Source organism: Phlebotomus papatasi, chromosome 2, assembly GCF_024763615.1.
Source record: "Phlebotomus papatasi isolate M1 chromosome 2, Ppap_2.1, whole genome shotgun sequence".
NCBI lineage: Eukaryota > Metazoa > Arthropoda > Insecta > Diptera > Psychodidae > Phlebotomus > Phlebotomus papatasi.
In genome coordinates, this window is record NC_077223.1 from 21,396,175 (window position 1) to 21,423,066 (window position 26,892).

Here is a 26,892-nt window from a genome sequence, read left to right on the forward strand (position 1 = left end):
CCATCAAACATGTTTCGAAGAAAACTGAGGTGCACATGGTGCTATCAGAAAAGAGGATTATAAGACCAATTGTATTTGTGAGGCATGCGACATTTATCTCTGTGTTACCAGTACTCGCAATTGTTTCGATGAATATCATAAAAATTAAAAATGAAGTAAACAATAATAAATTTTTTCATAAAAAAATATTGTTTTTGTGTACCAGTCTTCAAGAGTCTTTGAGACCAAAAATTGAATGAGATTTTTTAAAATAAATTTTTGATCGTTTTAATTTTTACTCGTACTCTAAATATTTTTTTATTATTACAAATATATTCAAGTTATTTATCTTTCAAAAATAACAGAGGAAACAGAGGAGTCTGGAAAATTTTGTGCTTTTTTACCTTTAAGGACGATTGGGTCATATATGATCCATAGTTTTCCAGGACTCCTAGGGATGGGAAATTTTTTTTAACCATAAATCTCTTATTTAGGCTAAAATATCGAGGGAAATTTGATTTCATTGAATTTCGCTCAGCGGAAAGATTCTCGTCCTTAAAGGGTTAAGGACAACCCCCTGCCAAGTTGTCTGAAATTTGAAGTCACTTTCTCATACTTCGATTTAAATTTATATGGGATTTCTTTTACACTCGCTACCGTTATGCTAAATATTTAAAAAGTGAGAAGTTTTTCCACATTATAATATACCTTTCCGTATGAAAGGACAAATATACTAAATTTTTGTTTAAATAAATTTTTTCCTCGGAGCACTGTGAGCTGAGTCCGAGATCAATTTAGGAATTGGCTTCAAATAGCTCCATATAAAAAGGCCAACTTGCCAGGGGGTTGGTTAAGGATTAATCGGTGGAATTATACTTATTTCCACCACTGTAGAAGTCGATATCTCGCAGCGTTTGGCGATTAATTAGTTCGATAACAAGCTTATGCACAAAAAAAAAAGAGAAAATATTGGAGAAAGACAAATCAATTACGTACCTTACCAGTTCAAACCGATATGCGGCCGGATTGGAAATTTCAAGACCTTCCTTAAAAAGCCAAATTTGACCATACTGGTTGACATATAAGTTCTTCAGGTTAAATTTGACCTTCAAAAATTCAAAATGGCGATTTTTTCGGTTACATGTATCTAGGGACGAAATGCTCAGCTAACCTACGTCGGAAACATATTCCAAATTCCTTAGAGAATTCTTTGAAGCCATTCTTTTAAACCAAAAACCATAATTTTGGATGGATGAAAGAGGGTGACATGGTAAAATACCTCTAGATAATGATCTTTTAAAGGGGGGTCACCGAAAACCGGAAGTTGATATCTCTTATAGTTTGATCCATAATCCGGTGCTTTCTTTTTGAATTAAAGCAGCCAAAGTGAAAAATTTCTTTTTTTTTTAACCTGAAAAATCTGAAAAATCCACAAAAACTATCAGTTGAAAAACATTTTATATTATTCACCTTTCTCGTTTTATTCACCTATCATGTAACAACACATTCGCATTTAAGTAGTAAAATAAATTTTCACTTGTGGAATTTTGCACAGGGGTATGAGAGAGGCATCCTCAAAACTTCACAATTTGCGCACATTATCTAATCTCACATGGCGAAACACGAGAAATTCAGGAGCCGCAGGGAATAATTAAATATTGTTGCTATTTATTTACAAAGGATTATTAGGGGAAAATAGGAGTATATAGGTAGTAATTTTAATTGGTTTGAGGTAAAAGGATTCACTGAATTGTTTTTTTTTTGCACTAAAAAAAAGAATCACTCACTTGAAATTCCTCATAGTGAATCTCTAGGTTCGTGAGAGAGAGTTTTGTGTTTCAGAACAGCATCCCTTAATTCTCGGTCTTGGATCGAGGTCACAAGGTCTTGCTGTTTTTCACCTTGTCGCCACCAGACGCCGTTGGCAGCGGTGGCGGAATCGGTGGAATTCCATTATTGCTGGGCAGAATCTTCTCCTTCTGCCTCTCCACAGCCTCAGTGACAGTATCTGGATCCACTATCAGCTTCTTCTGAACCCCTTCAGCCTTTTCGGCATTTGTTGGTGGTGGCAGAGACACCGATGCCTCTTCCTTAGCAGCTGCCATTTGCTTATTCAGCTCCTTCACAATTTTATCCTCATTATCCAAAATCTCCTCCTTGGCTATCAGTTCAATCAACTCGTCAAATTGCTTTTCGCTCAATTTAACATTGTCCTTTGCAATCATCTCAATCACCTGGAAGACAATCAGGCAAATGGACACGTTGAGACAATTAATTCAAATTAATTCATTAAATTTTCCAGGCATTCCAGACATTTATCATTGTGGAAAATTTTAAATCATCTCTCTTATATTTTTCGATCACAAGAGAAAATTAGTAATTTATGTTTACATAAAATACCTTCATGCTATCTTTTTATTAGTATTAATTCATGAAAATATTGTACTTGTTTTAACAAAACTAATTTATTTGCCAATTTATTTGCACAGTTGCAAGATAAATCCCAATTATACTTTTACTCTGCAGTTAGAGTGCCCTGTTTTTTGATAAAGTTAAAGTTAATAAAACGTTGAAGTTCAAATTAAACAGCAAAGTTGGGATTAAATTCAGTGGTACTCAAAAATGCTCTTTGTAGCTGCCACGTCTATAAATCTTCATATGAGAGCTTTTTCACTAACCAAAAGGTAACATTTGAATGTTTTAGAATCAGATATAATTTACAATTCATTTAAAAATAAATGTCTTTAAACTTCTGAGATGGACCTTTAGGATTAAAAAACTTTTAAATTTACCATTTGCCATGCTCAAAGCTAAGGGAGAATCACATTGACAGTAAAATACTCACTGTATTTCGTTAATTTACGCATTTTCATTGCAATTCTTATGCAAATTCTCAATTACTGTGTTACCTCATCTCACACTCCGTGGCATTAGGTGAAAATAATATAAGAAAATTGAATAAATAAAATGAAAATGCGATAAACGGCCAGCAAAAAAACTTTTGCTACAGTTTTTTGCTCACCTTTTATCGCATTTTCGTTTAATTTTTTCAGTTTTCTTATATTATTTTCACCTTGTGCCACCGAGTATGAGATAAGGTAATACGGTAATTGAGAATTTGCGTAAGAATTGCAATGAAAATGCGTAAATTAACGAAATACAGTGAGGCTTTGACGGTGACGCTGAGCATTTTACTGTCAATGTGATTCTGCCCTAATTCGTATTCTTCAAAAAAAAATTATTTTCAATTTTTTATGCACTTAAAATGTAGAAATTCAACGAAGTGATAAAGCAATAACCCAGATTTTTTTTTTCGTCAAAAGGTATGGCAAAGCGTCTTAGGTTTTGTGATGTGCTCGATCTCGTGACTTATGGCCTCTACACACTAGAGAAATTTATATCCATATGGAAGTAAATTCCCTACGCTTGTATAGAAAAAACTCTTCAATATGGAGATAACTTTGTATACAGAAAAAAATACACTAGATCCCGGCATTATGCACATTTTCGGGACCGAAAAAAACGCGCGAAATGGCATTATGCATCGAGAAAATTTGCATACCTACAGGGGCTTTCTTTTGAATAAATTGACCGTTGAACGAATTTCGCGCAGAGTAAAAGTCGGTAAAAGTAGTTCAAACAAAAAGATTCAAATGTTTCAACTAATTCAACAATATAAATGCATTAACAAACAGTACATGGCCAGAGTTCTTCAATAAGTGGTTAGAATAATAAAAAAAAATACCTTAAAAAAAAGAAATTAAAATTTTGTTCTGAAAAAGTAGCAAAATGTTTTCAAATTTCCCGCGTCGCACCATAGTATGCATTCAGGCGTATTTCAAAAATGATTTCATAAATTGACCCCCGATGGTAGGCAAATTTGCATAATTGTGTGTGCATAATTCCGTCAGGTGCATAATCCCGAAGGACTTAATGCCGGGACTGAGTGTATTTTGTAAAAATGTTCGTAAATGTTTGTGAAATGCTATGGCAGACATACGAAATGCTCGTGAATTGTATAACCCACAAACAAGTTCGTAAAAGTTTGTACTTTTTTCACAAACATTGTTCGCAACATGATCACTTGACGAGGATTTTTTGTACTTTTACAAACATTTGTTCGTAAATGTTCATAAACACACAAAAAATGTTTGTAAAATTTTGTCATTTGTTCGTAAATGTTTGTTTTCCTGCCGAACATTTTACGAATAGATAGAAATTTGAAATGCATTTCTTTCGTTGGCGCTGAAAATAGGCCGAAAAATTGGCGCCGGAAATATTTAGCATACATCACGGCGTTTTCGTGTCTTACTGCAAAGATGTCTCCTGTGGGTATGCAATTTTTCTAAGTCTCTGCAGAGAATTCGTGGGCTTTTTTGTGTCCCAAGAATTTCATTGAAAGCGGAACTCCCTGTAGTTGATCTGCTTAAAGGACTACTGTGATCTTGGATCGTACTTAAAAAGAATAGGCATTAGAACTGATAAGATTTGCCGATATTGTTTGGAAGACAAAGTCTGTGCGACTGCAGTGAATTCACGGGCTTTTTTTCGGTCCCGAGAATTTTTTTTAAAGCGAAACTCCCTGTAATCTGGCAATTTTGATACCAATAGATTTCGATACGCACCTAAAAAAATATCATAAACACACGAGATTTCCTTGAATACATTCAGTCCCGACATTATGCACTTCGGGATTATGCACCTAACGGAATTATGCTCATACAAATTATGCAAGTTTGCCTACTTTTGGGAGTCAATTTATGAAATCATTTTTTAAATACGCCTGAATGTATACTATATTGCGACGCGGGAAATTTGAAAACATTTTGCTACTTTTTCAGTTAAAGTTTTTAAATATTCTAACCATTTATTGAAAAACTCTGGCCAAAAATACTGTTTGTTAATGCATTTCTATTAAACAGTTGAATCTTTTTGTTTGAACTACTTTTACTCCGCGTGAAATTCGTTCTACGGCAGATTTATTCAAAAGAAAGGCCCTTAGGGTATGCAAATTTTCTCGACGCGTAGTGCCATTTCGCGCGTTTTTTACAGTCCCGAAAATGAGCATAATACCGGGATTGAGTGTAGTAATGGTCAAGGAGAGGGGGTGGTACAATGCGGTAAATTGAGGTAGTGTGCGACCTATCTGTTTAAATTTAATATTTAGCATCTTGTTCTTAGGATTTTCTTACGATTATCTTGGGATTTTGCATAATTTCAGGACAGAAAAAAATCGCGGGAAATAGCATTACTCACCTAAAAAATCTTCATAAACACAGGAGATTTCCTTGAATAAATTAAAGAAACAGCGTAATTTATGCAATAGGTTTTTTATATTACCAATTTTCGATTTTCAGCATATGATTTTATGCGTTGGGTCCCGGGATTATGAACATTTTCGGGTCCGAAAAAACGCACGAAATTACATCATGAATCGAGAAAATTTGCAAACCCTGCAGCAGATTTCTTTTAAAGACTAAGCCAAGCATTCTAAAATTTTATCGAAAAATTGTCAAATTTTCGAATTATTTTACATGAGGTTTCGAAAATCGATATTTCGGTAATTGAAAAATAAATTATTGAAAATTCGTTGTTAAATCTGGAACTTCAATTTTCAAATCTGATTTCGAGACCTTCCTGACGATAGGACGCACTTGTCCCCATCCCAACCTACCCTTTACAACAACGAAACTGATCAGACAATATCTCTAATGTTTATTAACCGATTTCAAAGAACTTTTTTTTCTTTTGTTAGTCTTCTGTACCCAAACTTTTTAGAATAGAAAATGACCAGTGATAAGCCCAAATAAGCTTATAATAGCCGAGATTCTTTACAGATGATCTCGAAATACGTGCAACTCGGAATACGTGAAAGTTCGATTGTGAATTGGAATCACGTCGAGCCAATTTTATCCATTTCTGCCGCGATTGCAGTTTTCTTAACGTGATCCTCTACCCTTAAAATTCGACTCACAATCGAAATTCTTTATGATCATAATGTAATCGTATAAATCATATGATCTATTCGACATCGAAAAATCTAAGTCAAGTGTTTCGCAAATTAGTCAATGCATTCTTTTGAAATATCAGTACATTGTAGCTGAGGTCGAGACCTTTCCAACGGTGGGTCGCACTTCTTTATCGATGTATCCTGAACCGAGTTATAATTCAATATACCTTAAACGGACGATATTTTCGTTGTTTTTTTTAAAGTAAATTCGATGAAATTTTATTATATTGAATCTGACGTAGAGACACTTCTATTAAATGTCATCCTCTTCCCACTCCCTTTTTGTCACAATATATTCTTTATAGACCTTGCTTAGGGTATGTGTGCCAAATTCCGGCCACCTTTTTTCTTCCTCGAATTTCCATGAATTTTTAGTTTTTACACACTCTAGAGATTATATAATGGAAAAGAATAACAAAAAATGTAGCTTCGACAAGCGAGATGATGTGAAAAAGATATTGGAAGAATTCCCGAAGGGCAAGGAACTATGAGAATGAAGGTGGCCGAAATAGGGCACTAAAGCTATGTCTACATTTTTATTCATTTTGAAAAGTAGCTAGGGTAAATGTGCCAAATTTCCGCATAGTTGCATGCAAGCGCCAAGGTTTCAATTTTTAAATGCAATATTATTAATACAAATTGAATATTTTTATTACTTCTTCTTAAGGTGTGTTGCTTGAAAACTTGTACACAGTTTATCGTCTTTATTTACTCTAAAATCATTCTTAATACATTTTTAAAAAAAATAAAAATGTTGACATAGCTGTGGTGTCCTATTTCGGCCACCTTCATTCTCATAGTTCCTTACCCTTCGGGTATTCTTCCAATATCTTTTTCACGTCATCTCGTTTGTCGAAGCTAAATTTTTTGTTATTCTTTTGCGTTATATAATCTCTAGAGCCTCTAGAGTGTGTGAAAACTCAAAATTCACGGAAATTCGAGGAACAAAAAAGATGGCCGGAATTGCAAGCTGGCCGGAATTTGGCACACTTACCCTTTTTCTGTATTTTTAAGATTTTTAAGGCTCCAAGAAACACTCCTTAAGTAACAAAAAAAATCAACTTGTATTAAAAATACTACATTTCAAACCTGAGACTTTGGCGCTTGAATGCAACTATGCCGAAATTTGGCACCCTTACCCTATCATTGTTTTTTTTTCACATTTTTCAATTTTATTCTGAAAATTTGCTGAAAAGTAAAATATTTTTAAAAATAAAAAAGAAACTTACCTTAAGCACATCGTCAATTTTGAGCCTTCCATCTCGATCATCGTCCAACTTCCCGAGAATCCCGTAGATTTGGTGAAGTTTCGAGTCATCGTCCACCTTCTGGATTTTCTTGATAGCCATCATCAACTCATCCACATACACGAGCTGTTCCTTCTTCTCTTGCTGTACATTGTCCTCTGTGGCTTCAATTGTCTCAATGTCTGACTTGATCTTTTGCTCCTTGGCCTCTAGATCTGCCAGCACTTTGTCCAGTTTCCCAATCATCTTGTCCACGCGTTTGTGCAGAAGCCTAGCTGCTGTGGATTCGGCAATTTTATCCGTTGGCTTGACAACAGCATTGAGCTCTTTGACATCTTCTGCGTAGTCAGCAATCTCCTCCTTGAGATCCTTGAGTTGCTCCTTCTCCACCAAAAGCTGCTTCTTATCCTTGGCAATCTCTCCCAAGGCATCCGTTAGCACCTCCAGATCCTGCGATGAGATCTCTGCAGGCTTCTCTGCCGCCTTCTCCAGCACAGCCATTTTCTCCTGATCCACCGCAATACTGCTCTCGAGGACAATCTTTGGAGCCTTATCTTCCAGTTCCTCGGAATCCTTTTTGCTCGCCGCAGCTTCCACTTGAGCTGTCTCCTTCTCCTCTTCATGTTCCTCCTTGATCTTCCGCACTTCCTCCTGAATAATCTCCAGTTTCGTACGATTGTCAATCTTCCCTTCACGCTCCCCAATAGCCGCCTTGGTCTGTGCCACAACTTGCTCCGGAAGCACCGAAATGGTCGCCTTGAGCTTATCACTGGTCGGAATGTGTTCTGGCAGCATCATAGCTCGTGACAGCAAAAGCAGGGACGGAGGCACCTTCTCATTCAAACTCAAATCAATCCACTCCAGTAGTTGCTGCTTCAGCCTCTCCTCGGACATCCCATAGGCCCTCATGCCTCTCGATCGGCATGCTGCCTGCAGCTCAGGATAGTTCATCTCATCCACACCCTCCTTCTGGATCATTTTATCATCCGCCGCCAGGGCTCGCAGCTTCATGCGCAACTGGAAGCGCAGGAAGGCATTTGTGCCAATTGTTCCCACTTCCAACACCCGGCAGATGGCCATCAACTGCTGCCGGCTGAGTGAATCCAGCGTAATCTCGTCGGCAAAGAGCTTTGAGAACTTCATAATTTCTTCCGGAGCTGGAGGCTCTCCGGCTTCACGTGTTCTTGCCACGAATAAACTGAATTCCTTGGCTGCTTCACTACGGTGCTCCTTGTGCTTCACTGACATCTCATCCAGCGTCTTCTGCAGGAACTTAGCCATCTCCAATTTCACCTGAAACAGATTTTTAATGTAAGGTTACGAACAGCGCCTTAGCTTGCATCTTCAAGGGTGCGATTAATCTTTTTTCGTCATAACTTTAACACTTTTCGGGTGTAAAAATATATCAACATTTTTTAATGTTAATTTTACACATTTTAAGGGTAAAATTAACATGAAAAATGGTAACTTTAACCCATAATACACCTAAAAAGGGTAATATTTACACAGATCACACAGCTTAAGCTGAACACTTAGAGAAATCCGAAAAATTTAAAATAACATTCCGGAAATGTTAATTTTACCCTGCATTATTGGTCCGAAATCGGTGTAAATATTAGGTGCTTTTCAGGTATATAATTGGTAAAGGTTACCCTTTTTCATGTTAATCTTACACTTAAAAAGGTGTAAAAATTACATTAACCCATTCAGTCAATGTACCAGAAATATTTGAGATAGAATGTTCATATTTTGGGATTAGTTTCCTACAGATTAATAGATGATTTTTTTGAAAAGAAAAAAAATTATCCATTATGGGGGCGCGGGGAGCCGCCCTCAAACACACGTCTTAACGGTCAATGATATTTAAATTCTGTGCATTAATTCATTACAAACTCTATTGCTTTCGATAGAGTATCTATCCAATAAAACACATTGGCAACCAAAATTCAAATCAGGAAAAAGGATGAAGGCCAATTTTAACAAAATCGACGGGATGTCCAATTTTCCGTCCGCCATTTTATGAAAAATTTTATATGACTTCACACGAAGCAAGAAAAGAACAACAGAATGTATTCCCATCTCTGTCGGACTATTTTTCTCAAGTAATTGAATAACTAACGTTACTAAAAATCCATTCCCGACAGCAATTCGGATAAAAATTGCCCTGGAATAAATCATCTAAAATCACTCAATTTGCGTATGATGTATAATACCATGGTAAGAAATGGGTTAAAATAACATTCCGGAAATGTTAATTATACCCTGCAATATTGATCCGAAATCGGTGTAAATATTACCCTTTTCAGGTGTATAATTTGTAAAACTTACCCTTTTTCATGTTAATCTTACACTGAAAAAGGTGTAATATTAACATTAAAAAATGTTGATATATTTTTCCCCTTAAAAAGTGTTAAAGTTACGAGGATAAAAAGTCAATCACACCCCCTTTTTTTCTCAATGTGGGCCCAGTAGGGTATTTTAAGCTAATTCGAAACCTGCTCTAAATGGAACTTTTTCGCTACTCCAAATGGAAACATCATTGTTTTCACGATAAATACAGAACTAAAATAGGGTAGAGTAAGTACTCTTCGCCACCTTAAGGTTTGATAGCCTTGCAATTCTTATGATTTTCAACGAAATCAAATGAAATTTCGTGTACAGATGCTTTGAAGCATTAGCTCTCTATTGAACCAGGAGACTTCTCGGGATTTTTTTGGGTATCCTGTTGAAAAATTTCATTTCCTGGAACAATGCATACCCCATAGCAAAATTCCGTGGAAATTCCAGTGGAAAACTTGCGCCCAAATTGCAAAATTCGCCGGAATTTGACGCAAAAATTCCAATAAGTTTTCCCATGGAATTTGGAGCCGGTAATTCCATTGGAATCTTACCTGTCCATGGAATTTCAAGTACGAACCACTGGAATTCCAGCGTTAAATTCCGCGGAGTTCCGTGGAAGATTTATATGGAAACTCACATGTTAAAACGTCCGCGGGATAACCTGGAAAAATCGGGAAATTTCCACTATCTTTCCATACGGTTTTATATGGTTTTTTCCACTTTTTTTCTCGAATGTCAAACAAATAAAATGGTGTTGTGACAACGTGGATAATTTTGTTTCCAAACCTTCCGCAAACATTTTTAGTGACTCCTGCGACGAATTATAATATAATTAATTATGCGACACTGCGTTTCGTGTAGATAATAGTGAAGTGATTACATTAAATAGGTCGCCAACCTAAAATAATACTGTTTTTATGTCATTTAATATATATTTTAGGAAAATTTTTTTTTTATAAAATATTTTTTTAATTGCTCAAAGCGTTAATTCGTTATTGCTGGTTTAGTAAAACATAATATAATCCTCGTAATCTTTGCTATTTCTTTAATATTCGGAAGTAAAATCACGAGATGCATGTGACAGTTTCATTTTTTATCCATTTTATTTTGGTGGAAAAATCCACATAAATTCCACGAGCATTTCCATGGATGTATTCTATATAAAAAATCCAGCATAAATCCATTAAATTTTCCTTGGAGCCTAATATGGAAAATTCCTATGGAATTTTTTAAGGAAAAATAGTGGAAAATTCCAAGGAATTTTTCGCTTGTTATTCCTATTCCGCTTTCTTTTGCTATGGGGTTGTTGACAATTTTCAAGTTCGATATGAATATCGAATGAAACAAATATGCTCAAATTTGCCATGTTTTGTCACAGTTGTTATGGGATTTTGCTTTACTAAGGGGCTTTCATGAAATTTACAATTACTATAAATATGTAAACTGAATATGAGTATGCAGGTCAATAAAAGATCGTTGCAATTCAAAAAATTTCATGCCCGAACAACTCTCTAATTCGGGTGACATTTCGGTCCCAAACGCCCGAATTTGAGAGAGTCTACTGTAGATGGTAGTTCTCGTACATTTCTAAGAGTCTACATCTACAACCTCTTAAAACAGGTTTAAGAGCGTACTTCAATAACTTCAATTTTTTTTTACTTGTTTTTCTTTTTCTCTTTATCACAATTGTAACAAACTAAAAAACTCTTTAGGCCACGCCCCCTTAAGGATTTATTGGCAACCAAGGTATAGATATTTTTATATCCTATGGATAATGACAATAGAATTCTGAAATATCTCCTAAGTTTAGATAATCCACTATCTTCTATGAAACACGAAAATAAAGAAATAGTGTTATTTGCTTATAAATTTTAAAGGAGGCGTGGCTTAAAATTTAGTTAAAATAAAAATTTATTTTTCCGTTTAACGCTCATCTAGTACAATTGGACATTTTACAAATGCTTGTTATTGAGCAATTAGGAAGCAAATATCAATCAATTACTCGATACTTATTCCATTATTCCTAATTTTTTTTAACTATACATCATTTAAAATGAGATATATTTCCTTTTTCTACTGAAATTTGAAGTTTTTGCCAAAAAAATTGCTATGCGCAAAAAATTTCCATATGAGCCTTTCCGCATTTCCTGCAATATTTTGGTATTTGTACACTTTTTGCATACGTCTAAAAAGTGCCCGTGATCGAAACAATTGAGACAGTATAAACAAATAAAAAATCATCCTGAAAATTAATTAGATCCTACCTTTAGATTTTGCTTCAGCTTATCGTCTCGATCCTTGGCCGTCTGGAAAGTCGATGGCAACAGTCCGGGGAAGAATTTGATGAAAACTGGCAGCAGTAGCTCCATAAAGGGCACAATGATGAAGACAGAGAAGGGTACAAGGCGAAACAGATCTGATGTGGTACGAATGAGTAACTGATACTCTCTCCTTGACAATTTTCCCCCGTTCAGCACTTTCCACAGTAATTTGCTGCAGATACTCACGTCGATGCCCAGCAACCGAAACCCATGGTAGTAGTGTAGGATCTCAGCCCATACTCTCTGTCCTATACTCTTCTTCACCACTGCCTTTTCCGGCACTGGAGCCAGTCCTTTTTCAGGCACACTTTCTGGAGCTGTGGCTTTGGCTTTCACTTCAGCCTCCTGTTTGATATTCTTTACTGTAGCCTCTACCTTCGATGACGGCTGCTCCAGCCGCCTCGAAGACACTGAAAAGGATCTAGCCGGCTGCCTGCGACTGTCCAGGTGAACTGAACAGGCTGACATAGATGGCAGAGCATTGGCGCTGTAGTGCCTCCAACGATAGGCAGGAACATTGAAATCTCTCATATCGAGGCGACTTAGTCTCCTCGTGAGAACTGAACTATGTGTCAGCCGACTTCCCCCATCGTTGCCGGTGTCTGCAACAACACACAACATCAGCACAAATCCCAATCAACCAAATCCCCATGAGATAGTAGAAAAATTTCTTATCAATAGACTGTGACATTGGGAAGAGCTGATAATAAGAATTGACCTTTGCCGGAAAACCAAAATGAAGAACAATGTGACAGATTTGATTTCACTGGATTTTGATAATTTTTGATTAAAGCGTTTGGATTCTACTTTGCAGTAAATAAAAATTAAATGTATTTTCCTTTTCTAAATATATGAATAGTATGAAAGGAAAAAAGTAACAGAAATCTTAGCTAAAAGTTCACAGAAATCGGTTAATAAACAAAAAGTAGAGTCCGGTCAATTTCTGTACAGTAAGGAAGTACACATACACTAATACGGGCTTCAGAACTAAGGCTTAGCCATAAGGCTTAACTTCTCTAATTTCTTATCAGTCTATAATTTTTTAAAATTTTAACTTAGAAATGGGTTATTAAGGGGAATTAATATATTTGAATCAGAACAAATTAAATTGGTTGCTATTTAGGATTTTGAGACCTTCAGAAACTATGCTAAACCTCTAGTCTGAAGACGGTCTAAGTCTGGAGAGATACAATCTATTTATTTATTGGAAAGGTTTTTATCTTCCATACACACTAAAATTTCATCGATTTGCATTAATAAACACCGAAAACATAGGCCGGTCAAGTTATTTTCAATTATAACTCGGTCAAGGGAACATCGAGGAGAGGGAATGCGAGTGCGACCCATCGTTCGAAAGGATTTGACCTCAGCAACTAAAATTTCATCGAAAAGTATCGTTTTGTTTTCGAAATATTCGACATTAAATTTTTGGAAAATTAATTTTCGATTAATCGGATTTTCGATTAAATCGAATGTAATTATGTGGTGTTCAGAAGAGTTGTAGCATTTAACGAGAGCTTTCCAAATCATCGAAGATAATGAAATTTTGACAACTAGAATCGGAGTTATGACCGTTTCAAAATTAAATTTTTGACTCTTTCAAGCTTGGTGCTGGCAAGAGACGTCAAGAAGACTTATTTTGTTAATCAAAAGTTCTTTGACGCACCTATAGTATACTAAAATTTGAGTAAGATCTATGCCATAGGGCCTGTAGGGGCTGAGTTATTGAGAAGACAAAATTTGAGAGTGTTCCAAAATGGCGGAAGGAGAAGTGACGGAGATGTGAATCTGTAATCAGTGACTTTTAACCGCCCATCGATATGAAACCTAAGCCGTAAACTCCTTTCGATAGTTCTTTCTGTTGTCTCTCTCTAGACGGGACGTCCACGAAAATCCATAATTTGGGTTCGATCTGATAAAGTCGTATTTCAGCTCGGACCACAATGAGATTGTAAAGAATCTCAGTTGAAACATAAAAACAAATTACTTTGCTTATTGATTCTTTAATTCTCTCTCCAGATGTTGCAAATAAAAATCTTCTATTTCTTCTAGCCATTCTAGCTAACATGAAAATCGTAAGCGGAAATTCAGCATAGAAATAGAACATATATTGTAGCGATTGTAGCAATGAAAAATTTAATTACTTAAATTATCATTAATCAGAGAGTTATGCAGTTCTTTATTGGAGTTTATCCTTGAAGAATAATTTTCCTCTAAACTAATCATGTCATTATTTAAAATTATCAACGACTTTTGCGATTGTGGTACTTGTCCTCGCTCTCTTCAGTATGGATCACAATTCACAACTACTCAATAAAGTTTGCCAAAAATATTACAATAATTATGACAACATTGCATGTTACGCGTACTAAAAAACATAATCTAACTTAAAATCAGTGATTTGAAATCAACGGTCGATAAATTGTGGAGTGGACTATATAGAGCGATGGCCAATAGCGGGGCTCTACTGTATAGTTCTTCAATTTTTTCACCCCCCAAAATGGAATCAGAATCAAAATGGAAGGGGAATCAGTGGCGCAATAGGCAAGACCGTTGGCTCTTTGGCGGATCGATTCCCTGGCTCGACTTACTGTTGTGAGTTCGAGTCCCGCCCGGTGCAAAGATCTGAATGCCTAATTTAGGCAATTTTCATATGTTAATAACGTAATATAATGCACCGCCTACGCCCAACAACTCCGGGAGCATGGAAGAAGCATCCAAAATGCGGGGAAGGCGCTCCTAGACGAGTCTATAAACGGACTAGCAGATTCTTCTAACACGGGATATGAACATTGTAAAAAAAAAGATTACCTTTGTAATGAATATATCTCGATACGATTAATAATAACCCCCCAAAATTTACACCTTCCATATCCCAGAGACCACTTTTCTCAATAAATTTTCACATTTCAGACGTTTTATGAGAAGTTCGACAGTCCGTCAAACCGCCCGTGTGTCACCAGCTCTCGAGGCCAAACGGTTAGAGATAGCGACTTGGAACCTAAAGAGGACTCCTCCCCTTGCTGGAAAACGCGTCATGAGATTTTTTTTATTTTTAGTATGTTCAGAGATTATCCAGGCGGATACTTCGTCCTTGTACAAAAATACCGTTGAATATTTCTTAATAACGGGTTTTCAAGGTCAAACTTTAAAAGGAGTTGGAAAGGTCTTGGAATTTCTGATAAGTTTGGGCCAATTCATAACCAGGTTCATAACCAACCGATAACTAATTTTTACTCGAAATTCAATTATACGCCTATTTTCGGAAATGTTTTCAATAATTTATAAATCAGTTAAAATCGGTTGTGAACCCGTAATGAACCGATAACTAATTTTCGTCCGAAAATCAGTTCTATTACTCTTAAAACTATTTATAGCAGAGGTGTGCAAGAACCGTTTGAAACCGAATAAACGTCAAAATAAGTTTGTTCTGGTAGCGTTTTGATTATTGACGCACATGTTTCATTTGAGCCATTTGACGTTCGTTCGGTTTCAAACGGTTCTTGCATACCTCTGATTTATAGGATCTTTTAGGTAATTTATGAATCGTTTTAAATCGATTGAGAACCGGTAAAAGATAAATGATGCGAAAGTACTTTTGAGGGATAGCATCTAAGTCACGAGTTCGAGCAATAACTTTGCCATCTCTTTTATTAAATCAATTTCTTTGCTATTCCTTTAACCCTTTTAACCTTAAAAAAATAATAACTTTACAAATAGTATAATTAAAATGATTTTTGATTTTTGAATAGCGACAGTGGGACTACAATATCAATTATAGGAAAGGAGCGTGTCTAAATTACACAGATGAAAAAAGTTTGCCTAGAAAGAGTGTTTTGGAAGAAAATTCCTCACTGAAATATTTATTAGTGTAATCGTAATTAATATAATGTTGCCAATAAAAGACCATGAAAGCCATGGAATGTATTATTTTTTATCAACAAAAAAACTAAGATCACACTAAATTCTTTTAAATCAAACGAAAAATATCAAGATAATTCATACTTTTCCATTTTCTCTTTGCCAAGAATATTTAACTATTTTTTAGCATAAAAAAATATTAGTCGTGCAATTTCTTTACAAAATGTCTTGAAAGAAAATTTTCCCTATCCTTGTAAGCAGAAACTTTAGACTTTTTTAAAATTCTGACCTTTTAGATCAGTAAAATTTCATAAAGTAAAAATTGTCTCTTCTTTCTTCCTCAAGTGATTTGCATAAGTCTATTCCACTCTTTCGGTCTCAAAATTGGACTGAACTAAATTAAATTTGGTTTGATGTTCAAAAGAAGAAGAAGAGTGAGAAAGAGTAGGATAGACTTATGCAAACAATTTGGGATGGACGGGATGGAAAAGGACATGATTTTGGATTTCATGAAATATTCTTGATCTAAATTAAAAGGTGTGCCAGCGCCATTGACTAAATTTCATTTTTCTGACCGTTTTTTATGAATATTATTGCCCAATCTCCTGTAGTCAAAAAACCTAGGAATTTCAAGTATTTCTCATGGGTTTTACGTATTCCAAACATACCCCGGCCAGAGTGGGTCAGGTTCCTGACAATGAGTTACCCCTTGTAAAAAGCATACGCATGAAGCATATGCTGCTTGCTCTTAATATAATTAATTTGGTAAGAAATATCTTTTTCATTGATTTGGCAAACATGAAGCATATTATTCATCCGAGAATTAAGACTACGCTACGGTATTTCAATATTTTTCAGAAGATTGCACGAAAAATTTACGAGTTTACCGCAATCAGCGCTAAAAAGCTAATTGCGTTCTGATGAAAAATCTCAATTTTGTGTGAAATTCTGAGCATTTTCGTGACTTTCTCATCATCCAACAATCCCGTGTTAGTCACCAGAATTCTTCATTAGCAAAAAACTTATCGGGGGGATACGCATTACACCCGGAGAAGCTGGAAGTCGAATGTCCGGAAGGTCATGTTGTGGGAGATATAAAATAATCATTGGCATTGTGAGAGACGTGGAGTGTCAAGGTGATTGTGGAGAATGTTTGCGAATGAGCTTCGCGAAAATTGACTCAAAAGCTGATCAGACGACGAGACGCCAAGAAGCCGCTTTGAGAGACCCAGAGATTGCACAAGACAGCTGATGTCTTTCTCATGCACTCACGCGCTGAACTTGCCACTCTCTTGCGTACTCTCTTGGCTATATTTAGTCTTGTGCCAAATTGCCTGACACTATTCCTTAAGAATTCACTGTAGGGTTGTCCGGAAAGTGGGTCACAGTGGCACTTTCCAGCTCTTCGGAAAATCTGTTTTTTTATCAAATTCTACGCCTCCTGGGCTGTTCTTTGGGGAATTTTCCAAGGACCCTGCAACTATCGGCTTCCGATGGATGAACTTGACCGGAAAAATCAGATGTTTCACCTTCTGATTACGTAAAATCGGCGCAAAAACTGTCATTGCATGGAAAATTCCCCGAAGACATCTTGCTTTTCACACAATTGACTTTTCCTCCCCCACCTACTGCAAATACTTACACCTTATTGTTCGGCAATTGATTAGGTTTCCTCTCCGCACCAATACATTCATTTTGTGGTCACTTCTTCCTGGCCACTTCACTAAGAAAATTCACAGAAACTTCCCAGTCACGTTTGCCAGCTCCCTTTGTCTTGACTTTTATGTCAATTTTACATGAATACCCACAGATAATATCGCACAATTTTACCACCAAATACTGTAATAGGTCACTCAAATGATATTTGCATAGTACAATTGGTGAAAATGTTAAAAGAAATGGGAAAATTATTGAGTTTTTCGCGGAACAAGAAATTTTGTATGACGGTGTGTTTCGGGAAAAATGGTCGAATTCCAATGACAACCATCGTTTGACACTGGAAAGCGTACGCAGCGCCACCACATAGAATGTTGTGAATTTTTCTTGGTGTTTTTCCTGCACAATTTTCCTGTAAATCCCGCTTCTGGGTGATTATTTCTGCTCTTGAGGACTTTTACATTAATCCAGGAGAAAGTTGGTGGTAGAAAAATTGTATTTGGAACCGGAATACCTGCAGCTTGGTGGACATAACCTCAATCTGGAATGGACGGAACAGCCCATTTGCTGGAGGAAGTGGACAAGAAGCTAATGGTGCTACTGAGAGATGGCCGGACACTGATTGGTTACCTCCGGAGTGTTGATCAATTTGCAAATCTTGTCCTGCATCGCACCATTGAGCGAATTCATGTCGGCAATGAATACGGTGACATTCCGAGAGGTGTCTTCATCATCCGGGGAGAAAATGTAGTTCTCCTGGGTGAGATAGATCGGGAAAAAGAGAACAATCTTCCCCTGACTGAAGTGTCTGTGGATGATATCCTCGATGCACAGCGCAGGGAACAGGAACAGCGACACGAGAGGCACAAAGTCATCTCCAAAGCCCTCAAGGAGCGTGGATTCAATCTCAATGCTGATCTTGTCCCTGATGATCTGTACTGAAGCCCTTTAAGTCCCAGATATGATTAAATCTTTTTTATTATCCCCAAAGTATATGATTTAAGAGATTAAAGTCTTTTTTTTTGTTAAGTTTAGAGGGAAGTCTCATCCAAACTTCCAGGAGCATGCAGGCGTCTCTTCTTGGCCACAACACTGGTTAAATTTTCCACTTCTACATCATCTATCGTTGCCATATCCACTCCCTGTGGCTGATTCCCATCCAAACAGAACAGCAGACTTTCACTCATCTCGGACTCGCTGAGATCTCGAATTTCTGTGGCTGATCCAAAGTCATCCGGTTGACTGGAAAAAGACAAATCCGCCGGACTGGCCGTCAGGACACTCCTGGTAAATAAATAATCCCGAAATGGACTCGATAGACTCTCTCCAGTCTCTCCCTTTTCGTCCGCCTTCTCACCCGACGACGCATACTCATCTTCATCCTCCTCTCGGAAGTCACAGTCATCCAATTGTTGACTCCTCTCCCCAGACACCGAACCCCCGAGAGTTGCCCCCAAGAGCATCACTGGTTTTCTCGATCTAGGCGTCATTATTGATTCCTGAAAATAAAAAACAATAAAAAAAAACACTCCTTCTAACTTCCGCACACAGAAATTCCTCATGAAAAATCCCTTCTTTTCTGCCCTTTGGGCCCTCTGGAATCAGAATACTCCCTACCTGCATGTACTTGGGCATCCTCCGCGTGGATTTGGTGATTGGTGAAATGAGACTCCTATCAGAGCTCTCATTTGAATGATTGAGACTACTCACTTCTACCACCTTTCCACTCAATCTCATGCATCTCTCACTTGACACATCCGGAAGACTCACACTTCCACTCAAGCTCTTTCTTCGTTGTTCCTCAACTCCCCAGAGATTTGACTCTGAAGGGAACTTTTTCGTAAGCTGCCTTCTTCTAGGCTCATCCTCCCGTTCACTCTTATCCTCTTTCACATTGCAAGGAGGAGCTTCTGGAAGCGCTACTGGTGGTGTCACTGGTTCCGTGGGCGGAAGTTGGAGAGTGTGGAAGAGAACGCGCGTCTTAGGCCTCTTTTCCAGTCCATAGGGATGAGGTGGAGTCTGAATCATGCATCATGCAAAATGGTTAGAGAATTAGAAATGAGCGCGGGAAAATCAGTAGATTAAAATGAAGATAGAAAGGGGCTAAACATTCGAAGAAATTTTGGTCATGATTCCTAAATTTAATATTTACATATAAAATTCATTAAAATTCATCTTCTCACAAATTTCAGCATTTTAAGCAGAGGGATAGGACTCAAATTTTAGTAGATTGTAGCTAACTATTTTACATATAGTCTTATGAAAGGATCGTTGGATCCAAAAGGCAGGAAATAAACTGAAATCTAAATCCAAGACCTTTGAAAAAAGTATTCAATATTTCCCCAAGAAGCTCTAAAATACGAGATATCGCTTATTATCTGATGAAACGGGGAAAAGTATTGGTATTCCCTGTATTCATAAAAATAAGCTTCTCGATTTCTTGCCTGAATCATCTTTCATTTGGAAATCAGTTGTTTAAAAAACAACTTTACTAGTATATAAAATAAGTAACAAGATAGTTTTGTAGAAGTTGATTTCTATTTTTTACTACAAAAACGATCTACAGTAGACTCTCTCTCAATTGGGCATTTGGGGCAAAATGTCATCCGCGGTTTATCAATAGATTTGGGCGTCAAAACCTTTATAAAATCCACAAAAAGCGTTCAATTACAAAGAATCACGATAAAATAGGAAGAACTACAGTGAATTTGAGCAAATTTGCTTCATAATTAAACGTGAAAATTGTCAAAAAAATTTTCGCCCGATTGAAAAAGAGCCGATTGAGCGAGAGTCTACTGTAAATTGAAATTATTGCAAATTTCAGGTTGGTTTAGCTTGAAATTAAGTTTATTACTCAATTCCGAAAAATTTAAATAGAAAATACCAATATTTTCGGTCACAATTGTCTGATTTTGAAAAATATTCTTAAACAAAATTTATAAAATTAGGGGAGATTGGATCAAAAAGTAACAAAACGCATATTTTATATTTTATTATTATTTTTTTTAATCCAAATCATTTAGAAAATAATCACCAGTGCATTAATTTTGAATGATAAGTAGGTAATAATTGATATATTCTTCAAGTAAAATATTTCAAAAAATAGAGCTAAAAATTTCGATATTTTCAATTTCCTAAATTCCTTGTTCGATTTCTAAGAAATCTACGACATTGAAGAAGGTCTATGGAGGCTATGTCCGGAAAAATTTTAAGCCACTATCTTTTTTATCTTGGAAGATAATAAATTTTGTAATTTTCGATTTGTGACTTTTTGCCCCAGTCTCCCCTAGTGTATTCATAAATATTTTTCAAATCAACTAAAGTTTAAAACAATCAATTACTCAAGGAGGTTTAAATAATATTTACCAGTGGACGTGGTTTATTTTCATACAACATGGATCTTAAAGTAAATTATTTCCTATATATTTCATTTAAATCAGTATCATAATTTATACTTATTCACTAATCAGTAAATTGTTGAGTTATATTGAAAGATCATGAGTCTTCGTTAATCAGTGAGAAAAGTGGGAAAAGCTGGATTGATTGACTTGAAAGAAGTTTTCTGCCGCCTGTCCAGCTCTTAATTCCAACCAGCGAACGGTTGTGTCTCAACTTTCGAGCAACCACAGCCATTGGGAAGAACAAAGGAAAATTTTGCTCCAACGATCCGGAAGCATAGGCTCACATTAATCATATCAAAAACATCTTCCGATCCATGGTATATTTGATGAAGTCCCTCCCAATTCCCGAAATAGAGTGGAACTTCGCAATTACACCTATTTGTCACAATTCCTTGTAAATAGTACAAATACGAATGTACAGATATAGTTACACGAGTCACTTATATACCAATGCATGTTTTTTAATGTTCCGATGCTTGGTAATCTTCCCTTATAACAAGGATAACAAGTACATTTTGTGTATAACATTTTACTTTTTTTCACATTTTGTTGTTCGTTTTGTTTATAGGAAAAAAAATGATAGACAGATAATTTAAGTTTTCTTTGTGCTCAAAGTATAAATTTGAGATTAATAGTTGTTTCCTTGTATATTAAAATTGCCTCTATTTTTTAGGATCTCAACATTTTTCTTCTGAACCTCCAAAGAAACCTTAGGGCAAGTAAATGTTCTAATTCAAAACCATTTCCAGACGCTTTAACTTTGACAGAAGATTCAACACATTAAGTTCATATTTTTTCTGAAGAGAATTACATAAATTTGCTCCTTGACTCTTCTGGAATGTTACTGTTTAGTGAAAATTCTTTAGATATAAATTGAAAACTTCTTAAATACAAGAAAAATACGCGAGTGTAAGATGCTTCTATTGGAAACATATTAATCCAAATGGAGACAAGAGAAATTTTCTAATTGAAGACAAACAGTGTAACTCAAACAGCGACAAAAGGCAGGATTTGTTCTTATTCCTGGTCTTTTCACCTTTCCCATCTAAAACAATAGGAAATCTTTGCAAAAAAAAAATCATATTTCCGGGGTTTCCTATTGAAGCATTTGCATATACTTAAAAAAAACTCTTTTTGTTCACGAAAAAGGTAATTATTTCATTTAAAAACTTCACGTACCGTTAACAATAAGAATTAGCACTTAATTTAACTAAAATTAGCCAGAAATATGACGTAAATGTTACACAAAACGAATAAACAACAGTCACTTTATTGTGTTTTTCATTGGAAAACATGGTCGATCGATGAAAAATTCGATGGTGAAAGAGTACACTTTTAATTTTTCTGAGAAATTAACAAATTTAAATTTGTGAATATGAATAAATTTTCGCTTTATTCGGAGCAAAATTAACTAAATAATGAAACTGTGGTATAGAAAATATATGAATATAGTAATTTAGTACTGTATTTATCATGAAAAGAGTGACGTTTCCATTTAGAGTAGCGAAAAATTTCCATTTGGAGCAGGTTTTGAATTAGCTTAATTTACCCTACAGGAAGGAAATGAAAGAGAGATAATTTAAATTTTCATTGTGCTCTAAGTATAAATTTGAGGTTAATAGTTGTTTCCTTGTATATTAAAATTGCCTTTATTCTTTATTATCTCAACATTTTCCTTCTGGACCTCCGAAGAAACATTATTTTCATGTTATTCCGTAAAAAAGACATAAAAGCTGTTAAATCATTGCCAGAACTGAAGCACAAAATGTCTAGTAAAGACAGAAGCTTAGAGGTTTTAGGGTAGTCCTACGAGAAGTTGACCCTGTGATCATAAAAGTGAGTTTAACCTTTTCTAACAAGCTTTTTCTCTCGATTTTTGGATATATTTTTAATTTTTTTGAAGAAAATATCGTCCAGATACTTTACCAAAATATACCAATGATGTAACAGCATTCAAGTTTTTTTTTTTTTTTTTTCAAAGTAAAGAGTGAAAACGGCACGTGAGAGGGTATTTCTTAACTCTTTTGTCTCTTTTGGGACTGTAGTACCCAAAGAAGCATATGAATATTCTATGAAAAACAATGTTTTTTAATTATTCAGAACTGATAAAAATCCGATTCTTGTGAATGATTACAAACTATAAGGATGTCCAAATGTGAAATATTTTTTGTAGGACCTCAATTAATTCCTGAGCTTAGATATTTTTGATTAAAAAGTTGTGAAATTGGCTTGCATCATATGCTGCGGTCCGGAAAGAGTTAACCGATTAAAATAAATATTGATTCATTTGAAAGGTCTTTGAATCCTCAACAAATTTCAGTGAGCCTCAACCAGTTTTGACTTGATTTTCTACTTACAACTTAATTCTTTATTTTTTGCTATTTTAAAGAAGTTTTTTTTAAAGCTATTTGTGAATAATTTTTTTTTTAATCTTTGCTGTGAAAAAATGATGTAGTACGAGACATTTTGCGAAATGCTTGAGAAAATGTAGATGAGTTTGAGAACTTGTACAAAATTCTTCTCAATGATTGTCCCTTTGGAAAAAAATCCCAAGAGCCCTGGAAATTTAGTAATTCGTAAAAAAGAAAAGAAAAAAAGGACTGAACTCACCTCTGAAATATTCTTTAGAGGCGTCCTCGAGCGCTTTGGCGTCCTGGACAGAAGGCTCCTGTGGAAGATGTGCCTCTTGATGGAATCTCCCAGAGACATCTTTGCACTCTTCTCGCGGTTCATCATGAGAGGAGTGCCTGAAAAGCGAACACAAATTTTAGAAATTCTTCTCAAAAAGAAAGAATACTGAGGAGTTTACCTTGTCCGTTCTCCTTGTTGAATTTGTTGATGAGCTTTCTCTTTTTGGAGGACTCTGGGAGGCTCTGGATGTGGGCATAGAGTTGCGCCAGGGCTGTGTCTGTTGTATAGTTGGAATTGTGAGCTTGGGCAGTTTTTTCTCTGTCCACAAAACTGTAGACAGTGGCTGCAGTGGAGTCGGAAGTTACAGATTCATCCAGGACTTGTCCTGGTGTCAAGGAGCGCTTCCTGGATTGCTCAGCAAAGTAGGCTTGGATGTCTGTGGATAGCCTCTCGGGAATGTCAAAGAGAGAAGGTCCCTTGGTGATCATGAAGGCCACAATTGAAGACATCTGCTGGGACATAGAGTGGAGAGTTTCTGGCGGAAGTTTCCTGGGACAGATGAGATGGGGAGTGAAGAGGGTGGCTAAACTGGTTGCTGACATTTTGTTCCTGTCCACAAAGGTAGTTGTACGATGGAGAAGAGCCAAAAGTCGCTCCAGGAGATGCCTGTTCTCATTCGGAAGGAGCAGGAAAAGCAACTGCAGGGAATTTATGAGCCTACCCTCCAGCCCTTCAGTCCCATTGGCCACCAACTGGGCCAATTGACAGTGAGCTGAATGGTAGGCATCGGTCAGGAGGGGTTCCGGAAGTTCAGCTAGAAAAGCCTTAAAAACACTCGCACAATCGTGAACTGTGAATGTGGCTTTTGATAGATCCACCTTCTGACCCAGGCACATTGCATTTTTGAGCTCTGCCTGCCTCGACAGGGCTCCAGTTCGTCGGAAGACACCTTCCTGCACAATATTCTCCTCCGTCCACAGAAAATCCATCAGTTTATGCATCTGTTCCATAATTTCTGGCGTCAGGGATTGCTTCATTCCATCCGTTGGACTTCCTGTCTTGGCTGAAGCACATCCCTTAGCCTTCCGGTGCAATCTATTGAGCTTCCGGAAGATCCCTCGATCATCAGGCTCATTTTCACTGCAAAAAAATATTCTTCAGTTCACTCACCCATTAATTGCCCAACCGCATCGTCACTCACAACTCCTCAGTGTTGAGATCCAGTTCAAAGGACAGGTGCATCCGCACCAAAATTGTAAATTGTTCATAATTCTCCAAACGGAGGCGGTCAGCCAAACTCCTGCATGACATTGTTTACACCTGTTACTTTGCTTTGTGTACACGATGCATCCGATTTTTCCACTTTCTCACACACTTTTCACCCACATTTCAACACACACACAACGCAAAGATTAAAAAGAACATGCTATCATGCAAAAAAACACACTTTTCACGAATTTTCTAGTGGAAAATTGAGAAAAATCGTAAGCCCCACGCAGAATAACCACCCCAACTGAAGTTTTTTCGAAAAATAAATTCAAAAGTCGGCTGAACTGTCACAACCACCGCCATCTCGCGGAATTTCGTAAAAGCTCTCTACATAAACCCACAAAAGCACATGATTGTCGTGATTCTTAGCAAAGCAAACTCAGAATGCGAATTTGATTTATGAATTTAACAATTAAATTTGAGAATAAAGAATCACGCTGGACACGAATACTCATGAAGAGATACTACCTTTTTTCGGCAAGCCACAAACTCGAACAGTAAGAAAAGAATTTTGTATCCTAGGGGTTAGTCATTAGAAAAAAGAATACACCTTGAGATTCCTGTTTCTAGAAACCGTATCGCGTTTTTGCAATTCTAATTTTTTTGCTGTGTTTCTAAAACAACATTTGGAATTTTAGAAACACGGGGATTCACTTACATCTATGAATTTAGCCCAAGGAATTTTCACGAAACCAGAATTTTTCGGCTGAAACCCAAAAACCTTAGCATTTTTTCAAATTTAAGTCAATTAAGCTAAATTAAGATAATTCAAAACCTGTTCTAAATGGAAACTTTTCGCTACTCCAAATGGAAACATCATTTTTTCATGATAAATACAGTATTAAATTTTTATTTATACATTTTCTATACCTCAGTTTCATTATTTAGTTAATTTTGCTCCAAATAAAAACGAAAATTTATTTATATTCACAAATTTTAATTTGTTAATTTCTCAGAAAAATTAAAAGTGTACGTTTTCGCCATCAAATTTTTCATTAATCAACCATGTTTTCTAATGAAAAACACATTAGGGTGATTGTTCTTTATTATTTTTTTACATATATCTAATATTTCTGGAAGAATTATGTGAAATTAAGTACTAATATTTATTATTAACGGTACGTGAAGTTTTCAAATGAAATAATTACCTATTTCGTGAACAAAAAGGGTTTTTCTGAAGTGTCTGCAAATGCTTGAATTGGAAATACTGGAAATATGATTTTTTTTTAAGAGATTTTCTGATTGTCTCAGATGGGAAAGGAGAAAGGACAAGAAATAAGAACAAATCCTACATTCAAGAGTAACTGAACAGGATTTTGGAAGCTTTTCGTCGCGGTTTCACTTACAGTAGATTCTCTCGCAATCGGGAATATGGGGCGAAATGTCATCCGGTTTAGCGATAGAATTGAGCGTCAAAGCCTTTGTAAATTCCACAAAAAGTGCTCAATTATAAAGAATCACGATAAAATAGGAAGAACTACAGCGAATTTGAGCGAACTAGCTTCATAATTAAACGTGAAAATTGTCAACAAAATTTGTCGCCCGATTGAAAAAGAGCCGATTGAGTGAGAGTCTACTGTACACTGTTTGTCTCCAATTAGAAAATTTCTCTTTTCTCCATTTGGATTAATTTGTTGTGTGAGATTAAAATAACCGAGGTCTTGGGAAGCGAGCATAGCAGCGCGACTGGAAGTGGTGGCCCAATTATGATTCACTTGATAAGGGTGCGTTTGTACTCACAGCTGAAGAACAACTGATTGTATACGAGAGCGTTATGCCAAAGAAAGGCATGAGTGCTCCCTGCCCATTGGTAGGCAAGCTCACTGTAGGGCGATAAAGATGCACACCCATCACCTCCCACTCAGAGGGCTAACCCTAGGGACAAGGCACCTTGTGTACCCAATCAGTCTTTAGGGATTCAAAATAACGGCAGGGCCTTTAGCCGCGGAACCGACACACGTCTTACAATAGAAGCTTTTTACTCTCGCGTATTTTTCTTGTATTTAAGAAGTTTTCAAATTACAGTAGAATCTCGCTATAGTCCATATTTGGTTCCAGATTTGACACTTGCGTCGCACTAAAGTCCATTTTATTTTTTTAAAATTATCAACGACTTTTAGTATTGAAATTGCTCGACGGCTTCCACTTTCTTTGAGATTGTGGTACTTGTCCTCGGT

The 26,892-nt window shown here is 36.3% G+C and overlaps 3 protein-coding genes across 3 annotated transcripts; 1 reads left to right on the forward strand and 2 right to left on the reverse strand.

Annotated features, from left to right (window-relative positions):
• Positions 1-1,434: 1,434 nt before the first annotated feature.
• LOC129802997 (mitochondrial proton/calcium exchanger protein) lies at positions 1,435-17,748 on the reverse strand. Its single transcript, XM_055849278.1, has 4 exons — positions 17,401-17,748; positions 11,841-12,499; positions 7,219-8,529; positions 1,435-2,213 (listed from the first exon to the last, which is right to left on the reverse strand). The coding sequence occupies exons 1-4, from the start codon at positions 17,450-17,452 to the stop codon at positions 1,857-1,859; spliced, it is 2,379 nt and encodes a 792-aa protein (XP_055705253.1). The 5' UTR covers positions 17,453-17,748; the 3' UTR covers positions 1,435-1,856.
• Positions 17,742-18,407, forward strand: LOC129803075 (U6 snRNA-associated Sm-like protein LSm1). Its single transcript, XM_055849417.1, has one exon. It carries the CDS (start codon positions 17,961-17,963, stop codon positions 18,354-18,356), a length of 396 nt encoding a protein of 131 aa, XP_055705392.1. The 5' UTR covers positions 17,742-17,960; the 3' UTR covers positions 18,357-18,407.
• On the reverse strand, positions 18,375-24,989 carry LOC129803004 (rho GTPase-activating protein 19). Its single transcript, XM_055849286.1, has 5 exons — positions 24,648-24,989; positions 23,625-24,586; positions 23,426-23,562; positions 19,032-19,433; positions 18,375-18,913 (listed from the first exon to the last, which is right to left on the reverse strand). Exons 1-5 carry the CDS (start codon positions 24,755-24,757, stop codon positions 18,446-18,448), a joined length of 2,079 nt encoding a protein of 692 aa, XP_055705261.1. The 5' UTR covers positions 24,758-24,989; the 3' UTR covers positions 18,375-18,445.
• Between the last annotated feature and the right edge of the window lie 1,903 nt (positions 24,990-26,892).

What these genes read in the sequence shown, in the direction of transcription:
- LOC129803075 (XM_055849417.1), top strand. Translation starts at nt 17,961, where the DNA reads ATGGACGGAACAGCCCATTTGCTGGAGGAAGTGGACAAGAAGCTAATG.
- LOC129802997 (XM_055849278.1), bottom strand. Translation starts at nt 17,452, where the DNA reads ATGAATGTATTGGTGCGGAGAGGAAACCTAATCAATTGCCGAACAATA. An exon ending in CAATTGCCGAACAATAAGGT is followed by an intron (nt 12,500 to 17,400) that starts GTAAGTATTTGC and finishes GTGTTGTTGCAG; the next exon opens with ACACCGGCAACGATGGGGGA. An exon ending in AGCTGAAGCAAAATCTAAAG is followed by an intron (nt 8,530 to 11,840) that starts GTAGGATCTAAT and finishes AATCTGTTTCAG; the next exon opens with GTGAAATTGGAGATGGCTAA.
- LOC129803004 (XM_055849286.1), bottom strand. Translation starts at nt 24,757, where the DNA reads ATGTCATGCAGGAGTTTGGCTGACCGCCTCCGTTTGGAGAATTATGAA. An exon ending in CAACAAGGAGAACGGACAAG is followed by an intron (nt 23,563 to 23,624) that starts GTAAACTCCTCA and finishes TTCGCTTTTCAG; the next exon opens with GCACTCCTCTCATGATGAAC. An exon ending in CTCTAAAGAATATTTCAGAG is followed by an intron (nt 19,434 to 23,425) that starts GTGAGTTCAGTC and finishes TGCATGATTCAG; the next exon opens with ACTCCACCTCATCCCTATGG.